The sequence below is a fragment of the Coenobita brevimanus genome, chromosome 63 (genome assembly GCF_032717465.1).
Source record: "Coenobita brevimanus isolate Jiangsu-jjx chromosome 63, ASM3271746v2, whole genome shotgun sequence".
Taxonomy (NCBI): Eukaryota; Metazoa; Arthropoda; class Malacostraca; order Decapoda; family Coenobitidae; genus Coenobita; species Coenobita brevimanus.
The window spans coordinates 39,899,957-39,917,456 of NC_137016.1; the positions used below are offsets into that span (position 1 = coordinate 39,899,957).

The 17,500-nt window shown below is 43.2% G+C and overlaps 1 protein-coding gene across 1 annotated transcript in view; it reads left to right on the forward strand.

The window, feature by feature from the left end:
- AstA (allatostatin A) overlaps nucleotides 1–9,545 on the forward strand; it is a 230,672-nt gene extending 221,127 nt beyond the window's left edge. Inside the window, exons 2-3 of the mRNA XM_080275863.1 lie at nucleotides 6,059–6,203; nucleotides 7,737–9,545. Coding sequence (XP_080131989.1) covers nucleotides 6,078–6,203; nucleotides 7,737–9,410 — 1,800 coding nt within the window. The 5' untranslated portion in view covers nucleotides 6,059–6,077 and the 3' untranslated portion in view covers nucleotides 9,411–9,545. The remainder of the gene's footprint in view (nucleotides 1–6,058; nucleotides 6,204–7,736) is intronic.
- The last annotated feature ends 7,955 nt before the right edge of the window (nucleotides 9,546–17,500 follow it).

The window sequence follows — 17,500 nt, forward strand, 5'->3', positions numbered from 1 at the left end:
AATGAGGTTTCTTTCATTTTATCCTAGTTATTACCAGACAGTTTTCCTAACACCTCCTCCACCTGCACCTCCTTCTCCATGCCTCCACCCCTCCTCCACGCTGATCATTAACCCCTTCAGTTTGGTGGCGTCTTGCTAATTCCAACTCAAACATAACGCTGCGAGGAGGTTAAAAACATCTCCACCCTTCCACTTCTCCACCCCTCCACTTCACTCCGCCCCTCCACCCCCACTCCTGTTCCACGCTATTAACACCTTGATTCCGATGACCTCTTTTTTCCATTTTATTTTTTGCTTCTACCAGATGATTTTACTTACATTAAGATCTCCCCAACCTCCGCTCCTCCACTTTCTCCACCCCTCCACTCTTGCTTCAGGCTTACTATTAACTCCTGGTATCCGTTGATGTCTTCTCCACCATCTCCCCCTCCTTCACCATCACTGCTACTCCACCACCTCAACACTTTCACCATCATTATCACCATCACCTTCATCACATCGTCTCTATCTCCATCGCACTACTCCATCAAATTTTCTTCAACCTCCTCCTACTTCCTCCTCCACTTTTGTTCCTCCACCACCACCACGACTGTACTGAGCTCCACTTTCTCCATCACTCCACAAAATCACCATCACTGTCACCATTACACCTCTATCACTATTCCTTTACCGCCCCCACCACCACTACTCCACAACGGCACTTGTCCTTCACCTCCGTACTTTCTAAACCACCACCACAACAACCACACTATCAATGCACCTCCACCACCATCACCACCACGCTTTCTCCACCACAACCACGCCATTTCCACCCTCTCTCCCATCCCCAACACGAACACCATTATCATTACCGCAACCGTCACCACAATCGCTCAACCACCACCACCACACCACCACCATTTCAACACCACTATCACCACCACCGCCATCCTTCACCACCACACTTTTCCTTCTGAATAAACCCTCCCACCTCTCGCCTCCTTCCTCTGCCCATCCGTCACTTGTATGAAGGCAGTAAGAAAAGTTAAAGGAATGCTGAAAGTTAAAAGAGGCGAGAAAGTGATATCAGTGACTAAAATGATATCAGATGTCGTGTTTTTGCTAACTTGTTAAATGTTAGCAAACTCTTAATGGTTAAAGAATATATAAGTTTGTTGCTAGTATAGGATGGGTGGATAGATAGATAGGCTGATAGATAGACAGATATATGGGTACCGGTAGATAGACTGTGAATGATAGATTGCTGGAATATAGATACACAGACCCACCGACAAAGAGATAGATATAGATAGACAAATATACAGAAATTTATATATAGAAAGACAGACAGGCAGACACATTGATGGAAAGACAGACAGATAGACAGATAGACAGATAGAGATAGACACATGGATGAACATACAAAGAGATGCAATTACTACTACTACTGTCTCTCTTCATCCTCCTCTTCCTAGCTCCTCCTCCTCCTCCTTTCCATGACCAATTACAATCCCATCTCAGCACACAAGCCAAAAATAACCCCACAAAACACAATCCCGCGGCACATCCCTTCCTCCGTCGTGGCCTTCGCGCGGTGACACTGAGGCGAGATTATCCCCGACTGGACGCTGGTACCAGGCGGTGGGGTTCTAAATTATTGAGAATCTGACCACACCATTGTTGTCACACGTCCCCAAAGTTGAATCTCTATACGTGGGTGTTGATGGTGTGGGGTGGGGTGGGGTGGGGTGGGGTGGGGTGGGGTGGGGTGGGGTGGAGTGGGGTGGGGTGGGGTGGGGTGGGGTGGGATGGGATGGGATGGGATGGGATGGGATGGGATGGGATTGGGTGAGGTGGGGTGGGGTGGGGTAGTGGCGAGGTATTGGTGTAGTGTGGTGTGTGTGTGTGTGTGTGTGTGTGTGTGTGTGTGTGTGTGTGTGTGTGTGTGTGTGTGTGTGTGTGTGTAATGTGTCGTGTTGTGACGTAGTATCTTCCAGGCGAGCAAAACATTCACCTACAATTGCTACGGACACTGGGAGCTAAGTTTGCTAAGAATAGGGTGTTATTGTTAGATCTGATTTAGTCTAGCAAGGTTAAAGAAGGTTAGGATAAGTCAGGGTAGATTACTTAAATGACAGGGCTCGGTTTGCTAGGTTAGGTTAGCATTTTAGTGTCAGGTTTGGTTGCCGCTACATACAATAAAGGCGACCGTGCTGGAAAGATCAAAACTACGCGGTGTTGAAGCGGCTCAGTGTGGATGCGCATACCTGAAGCCCCCTCACACTGACGCCCCCGACACACACACACACACACACACACACACACACACACACACACACACAACGTCACCAGTCCACCCACATCACGCACCGCAGAGTCATTTCACCGTCACACCTTTGGAACTATTAATGAGTAAAATCACCTGTCGATAGCAGGAATAAGGCAAACAATTCCTACCCCAAGCCTGACGGATTACCACTGAGCAAACATGATATAAATTAACCAGTTTTATTATAACGTCACTTCCATTACCTAGTGAGGGTCCAAAACATTATCTGATTAATTTATTCACTAAATTTTTGAGGGGCACAAAAACTGACTGATTCTGAAACTTACCGAGAACTGACCATACCATGTAAAAAAAATAAAAAAAAAAAAAAAAAAAAAAAAAAAAGCTCCTCTGCGTATAAAGTCAAATAAAATTAACTCCTTTCAAACCGGGAACTTTCAATTCTCTCTCTCTCTCTCTCTGCAACACCGACCGCCCTTCTAACCAATACCGCTCCACATAAAGGTAAAGCTGGAAGACGTAACACCATAACACGCACTGGAAAGCCTAACTCCCCTCCTGCCCTCTCTGTATTGGTTTATCTATCTATGTATCTATCTATCTATCTATCTATCAATTTATGTCACTCTATCTATCTACTTGTTTTTTTATTTACTTCCATTAATTCCTATAAATTTATTTCTATCTGTTTCTATCTATTTATATTTTCAACCAACAGTGCCTAGCATAAATGTCTCGTCACAAATCTTAACAGGGTGATAGGCACTGGACTGCTTGAACTCCCTCCCCATTTTATCTATCTATTTATCTATCTACCTATCTATCTATAACAGAACTTAAGGGTTAACAGGCACTACAAGCCCCGACTCACCCACACTCGCCACCTATCCATCTATCTATCTCTCCTTATCTGTCTACCTTAAGTTTCCACCCTACAATTATTTTTTCTTCCTTGTCTTTAACATCGACAGGACGATTTTTATCAATTTCGGGAAGACTTCAATTGTCAGAGGGTTTATATACAGTGTCAATGAAGCCTTTCAGTTTTAAAGATCCATACTTTGTTAACTGAACCGCCTGGTAATTGTAAATGTAAATAAATATAATGAATAAATAAAGACGTCGACACAGATGACACAATAACTGATTTCTTGGTAGAGTCGTTCGTGTTTAGATTTGTGACGATGATGATAATGGCAAGAAGAGAGGGATGGGTGGTGTGTGTGTGTGTGTGTGTGTGTGTGTGTGTGTGTGTGTGTGTGTGTGTGTGTGTGTGTGTGTGTGTGTGTGTGTGTGTGTGTGTGTGTGTGTGTGTGTGTGTGTGTGTGTGTGTGTGGAAGGCTACACAACACACTCCCTTCATCACCTCGTTCCAATTACCGGACCCAAGTTCACCCGCCATTGAAATCTCAGGGCTGATATTCTCTCTCTATCCCCAACCACTGATTACACACACACACACACACACACACACACACAAATACACACACATCATCATCATCATCATTCTAGCCGTCATCATCAGAATGGTTGTCGTCTTCATCACCATCGTTATCTCGCAATCCCCCATCATCATCATCATCATTATCATCATCATCGTCAATGCCCTCATCATCATAATTTGTGTCGGTCTTATTATAATACCCTATCATCATCATCATCATCACCACAGTTACTGCCGTCATAAAATCGCTGTCATGCTCATCAACATCGCCATCTTTATAATCCCCTTCATCATCATCATCATCAATCATTACTGCCGTCACATAAATCGTTGCCATTCTCATCATCATCATCGCCATCTTCATACTCCCCTTCATCACCATCATCATTACCATCATCATCATCATCATCAAGCCAACCCAACTTTCCACAATTTCAATGCAGTAATTAAACGACCCAGAAATTAAAAGTGAAAAAAGAAAAAGTAAGAGACGTTATCAACAGAGCCCACACAAAGCAACGTGAATATTAATGCAGACCTCTCTCTCTCTCTCTCTCTCTCTCACACACACACACACACACACACACACACACACACACACACACACACACACACACACACACACACACACACACATTTCCTACATACAATCCCTCTCATCCCTTCCTACTCATTACCCCATGCCTTTCATAATTATTCTCTCTCTCTCTCTCTCTCTCTCTCTCTCACACACACACACACACACACACACACACACACACACACACACACATTTCCTACATACAATCCCTCTCATCCCTTCCTACTCATTACCCCATGCCTTTCATATCTTCTCTCTCTCTCTCTCTCTCTCTCTCTCTCTCTCTCCGCAGTAAGCCCCACATAATTCAGACGCCCCAACCCCGCAGGAAATTTACACAAACACCGAAATCTATCCTTCATCCCTCTCTCTCTCTCTCTCTCTCTCTCGCACACTCCACCTCTCACACACTTCATCCCTCACACACTTCACCTCTCTCAAACTTCATACTTTTCCCAAACATCTTACCTCTCACAAATATTCAACCTCTCTCACACTCCCCAACACACACACACACACACACACACACACACACACACTCCTCTCTCTCTCTCTCTCTCTCTCTCTCTCTCTCTCTCTCTCTCTCTCTCTCTCTCTCTCTCTCTCTCTCAGACGCGTGAGTGAGGAAGGGGAGCGTAAATCTAAGCAAAGACATGGATTGCAGAGGTATAAATCCTTCCTTGTCTGGCCTCCTTGAATAATATCGGAATGTTCTTCTTGAGACAGGGGCGAAGGCAACTGTGTGTGTGTGTGTGTGTGTGTGTGTGTGTGTGTGTGTGTGTGTGTGTGTGTGTGTGTGTGTGTGTGTGTGTGTGTGCGTGCGTGCGTGCGTGCGTGTGTGTGTGTGTGTGTGTGTGTGTGTGTGTGTGTGTGTGTGTGTGTGTGTGTGTGTGTGTGTGTGTGTGTGTGTGTGTGTGTGTGTGTGTGTGAGAGAGAGAGAGAGAGAACTACGCCGGATAAAATCACATAAAGGTGCTACAAATACAAAAAAAAACTAGAATGGCACTCAGTAGAGCGCACACCTCCGCCAAGACCCAACATGCAGTTCTACATTCGTAGATACCAACATCCCAAATATGCCTGATTTTTTTTCATCAAGATCCATGCAATATTCACTGAAAAATTTAGAAAAATGTCGAAAAACGCCCTATCTCGCAATGTTAAAGTGGAGAGAAAAAAAAAAATCCTGGATCCGCACCTTTATCCGGATCCGCACCAAAATTTAATGGAGTGTATTCTGGGCCAGGGCCCATTCTTCTACCAAGTTTCTTGGAAAACCGTCCAGTAGTTTTTGTGTAATCTTGCTCACAAACCAACCAACCAACCAACGGACAGGGGTGAAAGCATAATCTCCTTGGCGGAGGCAATAATCGAAATAAAAGGGTCCAAGGTGACTATGGATGACTACAATAATATTCCAGCAATATAATCTCAGTGTTCAATTCGAGGGGTGCAAGTAGCCCCGTAACTCCCACCACAAGGGGGCGACTAATATATAAATGGGTACCACTTCCATCTCGACATTGGTGACACGAAAGAGACTGACGTGTTTAGCTTGGAATAATACCGTACTAATGATGATGATGATGATGATGATGTTGGTGATGGTGATGATGGTGGTGGTGGTGGTGGTGAAGATGACTGTGGTGGTAGTAGTAGTGGTAGCAGTATGATGATGATGACTGATGCTGACTGATGATGATGATGATGATGATGATGATGGTGGTGGTGGTGGTGGTAGTGATTATTATTTTTTTCCTTGCAGCGTGGTGTGAGTAGGTAGGATGGTGGGACGACAGGGGATAGCTGGTGCTGGTGTGGCGGTGGTGGTCGTTATGGTCGTGGCGGGACTAGCAGCAGCCCAGGACGACTACTACCTCGACGACGACGACCCGCACGACCTCATTGATGTGAGTACACGGGAAGGGGGAGAGAGAGAGGGGGAGGGAAAAAAGGGACTGGAAGGGAGGGGACAGAAGAGAGGGGGAGAGATGAGAGGGGAAGAGAGGAGAGGGGTTCAGAGGGTGGGGGTAGAATGTCAGAGTGAAGGAAGGGGGAAGACAAAGAGGGAGAGAAGAGGGGGCAATGAGAGGAAGGGGGTACAGAGTGGGGGAAGGGTGGAGATTAAGGAGGAGAGGAAGAGTGGGCATCAAGAAGGAAAGGGTAGAGTTAGGGGGGAGGAAGATGACAGAGGGGCATATGAAGAGAGAGAGGAGGGGACACTGAGAAAGAAATGACAGGGTTAGGGGGTGGGAAGAAGAGGGGGCACTGAGAAGAAAAGGGTAGAGTTGGGGGGGAGGAAAAAGATAGAGGGGATGAGAAGAGGGGGCTGAGAAATAAGGAGGTAGAGTTAGAGACGAGGGAGGGGAAAGACAAATGGAGAGAGAATTGGGGGGTGAAAGTTGAAGGGTGGAGAGCTGGAGATACAAAAAGTTGGGGTTGAAGGAAGATAAGGAGGGGAAGAAGCAAGACAGATCTATGGGTGGAAGAGGAGAAAGGTATGAAGGCGGAGGGAAAATGGTGCGAGCATGGGGAGTCAGAGAGAGAGAGCGGGGAGTCAAATGATGAGAGGGGGAGAGAAGAGAGCTATGAGTTAGGGCAGGGGAAAGGGGAGGAGCGAGATGAGGGGGGTAGGAAGGAGTTAGAGACGATATTTAGGACGAGGGGTTAGGGGGGAGAGTCAAGAGAGTCGAGGAGGGGGTGTAATCTACTGTAGGACAGGTAGCAGGGTGTGGTGGAGGGGTGGAGGACAAGAGATAAATAAAGATAACTAACCACTAACAAGAAGCAACCTGATAAAGAGCATTTAATACATACTTTATCATTCAACTTCCTTCAGTCCAATAAGTCAGAACAGGTAATACAATTTTCATTCAGTCGGAAAGCACTAAAATAGCCACTAAGAGTACATTCGCAACTTTTTTTTTAAAGTCTAATCAAATTTTTATATACCGGTACTTTTCCATCAGTTACAACCCCCTAATCTCGACAAGAAAAGTATTATTCAGCTTGTTACAGGCCATATCATTCAGCAGTTATTCATTTTCACATATCTTTCACTGATAACCTCACACATCCTGCAGCAGTTATTCATTTACACGTATCTTTCACTGATAACCTCACAGTGTCAAGTAAGGTTATCACTAATACCTTCGTCCCATCCCAGTCGGTGTTCAACTACCAAGCCTAGCAAACACCAACACACTCTAACACACTCTACGGATACTACGAACCAAGACACACTAACACACTCTACAAAACCTAACACTTGTAACACTGTGAATACTTGGGCATTAAAAAAAAAAACGCACACACACACACACTAACAAACAACGAATCCAAATAGTCAACGAATCTATACGAATCCAAAAACACACACACACACACACACACACACACACACTACGAATTTCAACTAACAGCGTCCTCCCTCCCTCCCACAGGCGCTACAACTCTACGACACCGAGCCGAGCTACACTTACGGCGAGGGCTACGGTTTCGGCAAGCGACGCAACGCCTACAGTTTCGGCCTGGGCAAGCGCACGCCGGGATACGCCTTCGGTCTGGGCAAGAGGGAGGGCATGTACTCCTTCGGTCTGGGCAAGAAGTCCGATGTGTACTCTTTTGGTCTGGGCAAGAAATCGGGCAGCTACAACTTCGGCCTGGGCAAGAGAAGCGTCGCGGGTACCATCTCGACTCCCCAGGTGGCTAACATGGTGGAGGATTCGGCTCCAGTGACGAGGAGTAAACGTGAAGTGAGCCCAGACGCCGAAGTCTCCAACCAAGACGACAAGAGGTCGAAAATGTACGGGTTCGGCCTCGGTAAAAGAGAGGACGGCGGGGACGAGGACAAGAGGTCACAGAAATACGCCTTCGGTCTCGGCAAACGAGAACCCGACGCTGATAAAAGGTCACGTGACTACGCTTTCGGTCTGGGGAAACGGGACCAGGATATGGACATGGACAAAAGACCAAAGACCTATTCCTTTGGCCTTGGTAAGCGGGAGTTCGACTCAGATATGGAGAAGAGGCCACGGAACTATGCCTTTGGACTTGGGAAGCGGGAATACGATATGGATATGGACAAAAGGCCCAGGAGTTATGCTTTTGGCCTTGGTAAACGCGACTATGATATGGACCTTGACAAGAGACCCAGAAATTATGCCTTCGGTCTTGGCAAGCGGGAGTATGACATGGACTTCGAGAAAAGGCCCAGGAACTACGCTTTTGGCCTTGGTAAACGCGACTTCGACATGGACATGGACAAGAGGCCAAGGGATTATGCATTCGGCCTTGGCAAGCGGGACCTCGACATGGACTGGGAGAAAAGGCAGAGGGACTATGCCTTTGGACTGGGTAAGCGTGACTCCGATGACGAGGCCATTGTGAGGCAAATTGCATACGGACTTTACAAGAGACCTTCCGCCTACAGCTTTGGACTTGGCAAGAGGAGTTCCAGCATAGACGACTACGAGGAAGAGGAGGACCCAGAGGCCGACTACGAATACGGGGAGAATCTGAAAAGGACCGCCTCATATGCCTTTGGTCTCGGTAAGAGGAGCGACGACAGCGATGTGGAGCGAAGGTCATACGATTTTGGCCTTGGGAAGAGAGCTGGCCCTTATGCTTTTGGACTTGGCAAGCGAAGCAGACCCTACTCCTTCGGCCTTGGAAAGAGGGCAGACAAATATGCCTTCGGTCTGGGCAAGAGGGCTGGACCATATGCATTTGGACTGGGGAGGAGGGCTGACCCATACGCTTTTGGTCTCGGAAAGCGCCCTGATCAGTATGCCTTTGGACTGGGCAAGAGAGCACCATACGCATTTGGTCTGGGCAAGAAGGCAGGACAGTACTCCTTCGGTCTGGGCAAGAGAGCTGGTCCATACGCATTCGGTCTTGGCAAGCGAAGCACCTCAGAACCTGCAGAAGGATATTCACTCGGGAGACGGTCAGGCGTGTACTCATTCGGTCTGGGCAAGAGGTCAGCAGGGCCATACAGTTTTGGTCTGGGCAAGAGGTCAGCAGGGCCATATAGTTTCGGTCTGGGCAAGAGGGAGGTGGGAGAGGAAGACCAGGACACAGACCAAAGTGACGCCCAGACACACACCTCCTCCTAGGCTTCCATCCACACAGTGTTAAATGATATTATCTACACTTTCCTCAAATTCTAATCTGCATCTTCACTTCCCTGGCCCCTGGAATCAGGTGACGTATGGTTTACAAATTGCTATCTCCTGACGATTTTCCTGATCTTTAGGGGAGACCTTTTGTAATGAAGAGGTCAGTGGACTCTATATATAATCCCCCCCAAGTTCCAAAAGTCTCCCCTAAACTGAGTAGAAACGCCTGAAGACAGCAAAGAAGAGGAAGAACTCGTCATCGGATTGAAGAGGTTACCCAGACCCCGATTCATATCATAATTACAGGCTTACCTAGACACTTCAAATTTCACAAAACGCAATACCAACAAGAGGAACATAGCATCTACTACCATTGTATCTATATCCAGTGGCAATATCCTTAAAAAAGAAAAAAAAATTTGTGAAATCGTGGTGCGCCGAGAGATTATATATATGGTACGGAATATATGCTAGCCTACCCATCTAAAATATATATCCGCATCAGTGTGAAGATATAGGCCTATGCAGCACTTCATGTAAACCCCAATAATGTATTAATTATTACCTCGGTGGAGTATATGGACAAGCAGCGAGTGAGTGTTGGCAAAGGATGCATGGTACATATATATAAAGGAAGAGAAGAGGATGACAATATATAAGAAAAACAGGAAGAGGAGAAGATGGATGAAAATAAAGGAAGAGGAGAGGATGATGGATGAAAATAAAAGGAAGAGGAGAGGATGATGGATGAAAATAAAAGGAAGAGGAGGGTATAGTGGATGAAAATAAAAGAAGAGGATGACGTCTACACATAATAAGAAAAAAGAAGAGGAATGACGTACGGTACACATATTAAAACCTGAGCTGCGGACGACGTAAATATACGGTATACATAAGTGTGATCGCTCCATGCCTCCCTCCCACTATCATACCTTTAACTCTGGCTGGTGAATAACTCGTAATACCTGTCCTCCGTGAAATGCTACTCTGTGTGCTTCTTTCCGCCTTTCATTTTTGGGACTGCATCGGATTTCATTTCAACCAGGTTACCTTTCTTAGTACAACTGTGCCACTTTTTATTTTGTACTGTGCTATGAAGATACGATAGTCACTGATGGCAGAACACTCTTAGATTAGAGTATAACTGAGAGACGGGTATATCGACAAGAGAAAAAAAAAATCACACGTCATCAGGCATTGCAACTTCTTCCCCTCTTATCATTATTATCCAGGAACACTAATCCTTAACAGTGAGCTCGTTAATTGGTACAGGATGAACTAATTATATGGTGATAATTTACTGTTGTATGCATTTATATTATTTAAAACACAGCATGTATTTCATTTTGTTAATACCGTAGTCCAATTACCCTATTAATTTCATATCCACACTTATGCAAAGAGAAATGCAAACTGTAACAGTAATTTGAGATGTACTTTAATGCGTTAATTATTGTACTGTGATGTAATGGCAGATTTTGTTTGCTAAAAGAATTACTGACCTTGTACTGAAAACAAAATGAACACTACAGTAAGATAATAAGAGTACCTAACTAAAATCCAGTGTCGTGCTTGCTCACATCCTTCCACTACATAACGAAATTCAATTAATTCCTCACTTTATTTTCTAAAAGTACACTAAAAACCACAGTTCTGGAAAAAATAATTATAGTCACCAAGAGCAGCGCAATTAGTTAGCTGAGGAGACTGAACAGCATATTAGAACATCACTGCAGTAAAACACTACACATTATCAGTGACACTCAAAAAGTTACTCAGACTCGTCACTTGAAAACTAAAATTTACGTGATATATACTCTTTAGGGAATAATGGGAACGTCTAAACACTGGCGACTGTGCTAGAATGGTAATATTTGGGCAGCGGTACATGCAACCTGACTATGATACCTTCCTCGGCAATGTATCATCTACTATGGGTGACCAGCGTATCCTCTGTATCTATGGAATGTATATCATAATAAGATGATGAAATGATTTATTATCTATATTTTTCCTCTGTTTGATAATATATGTTTGATTACAAAACTGGTTATTATTACCCAGTGAAGAAGGAACTCAAATACCAAGTGGTTAAAAAGGGAATACTTAGCTGCTTCATCTCTTCCATACGCTGACGTCTTTTATAGGTCTTCTTTCTAGTGTCAAAAAAGTGCCTTAAACTTACGAGATTTTTCAAAGAGGAGAGGTTGGATATAACCTTCAATAAATCCTAACATACCTGGAGACTATTCCTTATTTACATACAATCGTCCAACAGTAACTTGTATAACATATAGAAGACGCCATCGTAGTGAAGAGGATATTGAAAGGTTAAGTACTGTAAAAAATGTCACTATATCTAACACCTACACATGGCTGACAAATAAAATGCTATGCCAAAGCTCAATCCACCATAGCGACGGTGCATTATCCATTCCTGACGTTAAAATATAAACAAGTATATTTTACGAGTATCTCAATTCACAAGTATATTTTAAGGGCAACTCAATACCAGGTCGTTCTAACAACTAGCACCAATCCTCATTAAGGTAAGGTATGTTGTTATAAATCCACCGGAATGATTACCTAACCACCATAACATTCTCCCTAAATTATATTCCGGGAATCTCAATAATAAGATCTAAAATACCTCAATTACTGCACTTCCTAATGATGTTCACACAGACTTCATTACAGTGGGCAACAATTACGCTACTACATAACCAGAAGGAAATAAATATCCATTGTAAACATTCTTCTTTAACATAACCACAGAAAAATATATAACCACCATAAACATTTTCTCTTTTACGTAACCAAAGATAAAACATTACTATCACAAACTTTTTCTGTTACGTAAGCAACGAAGCATACAAACATTTTTCTTTTACGTGACCAAAGACAAACATTATTTTCTTTTACATAACCAGAGAGAAATATAATAAACATTTTTCATTTACCTATCCAAAGAAATATGTAAAAAAAATTCTTTACGTAACCAGATAAACATTTTTCTTTTACATAACCAAAGAGAAATATAACACATTTTTCTGTTACATAACCAGAAACCTATAACCACCATAAAAATTTTACTTTGATCATACTACGCGCTTCTCCATTATAAACTCTTAATTAAGGAGTCAATCACATCGTCATCATCACGGGGATGCAAAATACCCCCTCATTACACCCGAATATTGCTAAGCCCTTCGCTAGGCAGGTATTTCTCCCCCTCCCCCTCGCTGTCTGAAGGGTGAGATTCGCCTCCCTTCCACCATCCCTAATTACACTGTCGAGAAAAAAAAAGGACGAAATAGGCTGTCAGGTCGCTTAATAAAGGCGGAACATAAAACTCTTCCCTTGATGACCGTCAGCTATTAATCCTTTCAGGGCGAGGATGGACTTTTTCTTTTTCTTATTTTTCCCCCTTCTTGTTGCTTCCTCAAGAACTTATTGAATTTAGGGAAAACCTCGTACTAAATGGGTTTCCTGGGGCTGTATACTTTTTTTTCATCTTTTTCTTGTTGCTAAAGACGATGTTATTCAGCCTAACTCCTCCAGCTTGATGTCTTTTTTACTTTGGTTTATTCTTCCTGCTACCAGACGATTTTATATGGTAAGGTGTTTTTTTTAAATTTCAGGGGTTAGATACAACCTTCACACACTCCACTATTCCATGACCGTTCTTATAAGATGAATAAAATCGTCTGAAGGTAGTAAAAATAAAAATAATTCATCGGGGTATGGGGGTTAGCCCCTTCGGAATAAGCTGTCAGGCTGCTTAATAAAAGCAGAATTTGAAGCTCAATCCTTAATAACCATACGTTAATCACCCCTACTTTATTATATTCTAGCTAACATAGGCCTACTTTATCCAATTTTGTAATACCCCCACCCATTTTGAGAAGAGGAACATACTGCTACTGCTAACCCCTCCACTTCCAAGTATCTGTATCTCTCCTAAGCTGAATAAAATCGTCTGTACATTGCAAGAATAAGAAACATAAGACGTCTTCGAGGTGAATGGATGGGCTCTTTCAGTACAATGACGCCTTGTTTACTGTTTTCTTGCTCTTACTAAATCACTGTGCAAGTTTAACCCTTTCCCTACGAGACGCCACCCTTCAGCCGATTAAAACCGTCCGGAAAGCATGAATAAATAAATAATCATAGTACCACACAAGCTGTCCCCAGCTAAAACCTCACCAAAATAGCCTACTTTCATCTTCCTGCCACAACGATCACTTATATTAGTTAATCCTTCTTTCTGTTCCCTCTCCACCCAATATTACTCGATCTGACGATATAAATGACCTTCTCTAATTCCGTTTTCACCAGTATCGGTATTTATACTGAGAATGATAAACTAATCTAAATTTTTCCAGAGCCGTAAAACAAATCAGTCCAAATAACTTTCCCTATATTACAAATCCTAAAGTCCTAAGTTTCTCCAAATGGCCTTCCCTATACTACAAATCCCAGTATGTCCTCAGTTTGTCCAAAGCCTTCCCTATATTACAAATCCTAATGTTCTAAGTTTGTCCAAATTACCTTCCCTATACGGTACTACAAATCCTAATGTCCTAAGTTTGTCCAAATGGCCTTCCCTATACTACAAATCCTGATGTCCTAACTCTGACAATGATTCAAATAATGCTAATAAAAACTCTGCTAATAACAGCACTGAGTTAGGCAGCATATGTAAACAACGTTCGGCTGATGTCTAAGTTAACAAATTCATCATTACATCTAGTACAAATACCGAAATCCTTAGCACAAATACAGAAGTCCTTTTGTATATCATCTGAAATCACCAACTTTGGTCACATTATGTAAAGGTGCACTGAAAATTCCTGGATGATTATGAGTGGAAACTTAATATCAAACGTCGAATTTCCTTGACAATAAGTGCAATTAACGTCGAAATCTTGCCATGCAGTAACCGGTCATAATGAAATCCCGAGAAATATCAACTGCCGATAACTATCCATATTTCTTGTACCATTAACACCCTATAGCCACTTGTGCAAACCGTAAGCATGTACTATGGAACTTGCAAAATAAATATTGCTTACCCTGTAGCTCCGCACCGACACACGGTAAGGTCAATCCGAGAAATGTACTCGTATTTGCTAAGATAACACATTAAATGCCCTTCATACTCACCTATGTGATCTCCATATGTTGACCCTCGGTTCTTTCAGATTTGTGATTAATAATAACAAGCACAAAAGACATAAATCACATTGTTTACGGAAGCTGGGGAGGACCATCTTCTCACTTTCCATGCGTTTGAAGTCCCTGGTTGTGACAGTGAAACTTTACGATGCATTTTCCCTAATCCTGTGATAACTGTCAGTGATATGATGTCGTTTTTAATGTATATAAAATAAGAAATTTGTAAGCAACTCCTGGTACGAAACCATAAAACAATATGAAAATTATTTTTAGATACTATTTGAATCGAACGTAAGAGTATAAACAAGCTTCGCTCCATAGAAAACCAAGTTTAATTTAGCGTAAACTACGCTATACGCACTTTTTATTAACGATCTCTAAGTAATAGTATCAAGTACTAATTTCGTGATGAGAATTTGCAAGGAATTTCTAGGTTATTATTTTATCCAAGGTATTTAAATACACATGCACACACATACACAGTTTGAAAGTAAGAGAAGACACGGTAAAATTGACCTTAGCCCGAAATCTTTTTGTCTATTTATCTGTGTCCTTAGACTATTTTATTCAGCTCAGAAGAGGCTTTTCTGGGTGAAAGTTACATAAAGCCTTCATTAACCTATATCCTGCTAGATGACCACCCAAATGACATTATCTGATAGCAAGACTAACTGTCCTCAGGCTGAATGGGTAACTAAAATCGTCTGGTGTTAGGCCTAGTGAGAATATAGCATAAAAATCGTCCTAGTGAAGGGGTTGATGTAGTCTTTCCTCTACTACGAAAGGTCTCCCCCATGCTGAACAGAATCGTATGGAGAGAGGTAGAATGAAATAAAAGAGGTCTCATCGCACTGAAGGCATGAAAGGAGTGATCAGTTGCTCGACCTTAAGCGGCATTAGGTAAGCAATAATCTCCGACCTGCCCTTGGATTTAAACCCTTACCGTGTAGTTCACATCCGGTTGGAGAGCCTGAATTCACTAGATCACCAGGCGCTTGTTGACAGTATAGTTCCTCTCCAGCTTGGCAGATAGTTCGATTGGCTGGTCACTTACTGAACAGTCACCTAAAGGAAGCACTACACTGAGTTGATGGTGGGCAGGGTTACCACAAAAACAATAAAAAAAAAAAAAGCACAAAAACAAAGAAAATAAAAGCATCAAGAAAAGGCAAAAAAGAAAAAAAAAAAAGTTCCCTGACTCCAGAAAGAACAAAATAAGAGTTTAATGATGTGAAAGGCTTCCACTGAGTGTCTTTGGTGGTCTTGAAGCCAGTTTTAGTTCAAGGTGTTCATTATTTTTTCTTGATATTTTTAACCTTTTCTTATTTTTTTCTTGGCTCATACGTTGACAGTACTGGTTAAGGTTCTCTCTCTCTCTCTCTCTCTCTCTCTCTCTCTCTCTCTGGGAAATCAGAAGCCAAGGTATATACATCATAGTTACTCACATCTCGAGGTCACGCTCTCTGCAATGGCCAATCAGGGACTATTCAAAAACATTATTTGAGAATATACGTAAATGCCAATCAGGAAGCTTGGAATGGCGTGCATGGGAAATCAGAATTCTAGGTATATCTTAGGGCTAATCAGATACCTAGATCATGCTGTTCCCTATGGCCAATCAGGGACTTGACTGGCAATCTCGCTAGTTATGGAAGCTCCCTAACACCTTTTTCTAAGCGATTCATTTTGCTTATTACACTGTACACCTTACTGTCCTTTTCCGTGTTACAAAAATCTTTCCAATATCGCCATACTCTGCATAAATAACGTACAAGAGGATATTAACCAGCCATATCCATAAATAAATCGCTAAGGAAAAGGTGTTAGGAAGCTTAATTACCCGACGACAATACCGATCCTTGCGAACGAGTATGGCTGAGGAAATGCATGATCGCTTTTTCCGTAAACACATTTTCCTAAGCGATTTATTTCACCTGTTACACCTTATTATTTCTTTATTTCTCTTTATATCTTTCTTTATATAAACAGAATTACAATGATAGATACGTTGATAGATTGAGTGAGAGTAAGAAAGTAGGGGAATGAGTCAGTGAGTGAATGTGTTAGTGCGTAAGAGAGTGAGAAGGCAAGCGAGTGAGAGAGTAGGCGAGTTTAAGTAAGAGAGTATATAAGTGAAAGAGTGAGAGTGAGTAAGAGAGTGAGTGAGTAAGGGAGTGAGTGAGTAAGAGAGTTTAAGAGAGTGGGTAAGAGAGTAAGAGAGTGAGTGAGTGAGCAATACCACAGTTAAGGCACGACCCAGGAGTTAATCACTGCGCGAAGATAAGATGCACGGGGACTGCCCAAGTGGAGTGAAGATTGACTGCCTCCCCTCTCTTACCCTGTCCCCTGCCTCACCCTGCCTTACCCTGTCCCCTGCCTCACTCTGCCTTACCCTGTCCCCCTGCCTCACCCTGTCCCTCAACCTTATTTGGCTCTCCCCGTCCCCCCTGCCTCACCTTGACTCCTGCCTCACCCTGACCCCTGCCTCACCCTCTCCCCCTGCCTTACCTTGCTCCCTGCTCACCCTACCTTAGCCTGTCCCCCTGCCTCACCCTGTCCCCTGCCTCACCCTCAGAAAGGATATTGGCAGGACATTGTTACATCTTTTTACTTTCATTTCCCAATTTCTATCTATTTTCAGACAGAAGCCATAATCTCGTAAAGGGTGGCCACAAACAAATCGCCTCCACGTCGCCCTGTCCTCTGCCATTTGTCTGCTCTCCCTCTAACTCACACCCCCCACTGTCATATATCTCTCGGCTTCATTCCTCCATCTCATCCTCGACCTCCACCCCTTCTGCCTTTTCCCTCCACCTCACTCACATACACTCTCCTCGTCAGTCTCTCATTCTCCATCCTCTTCACATGGCACCCTCCCCCCTCTCTTATATATCTCTCCTCTCCATCTC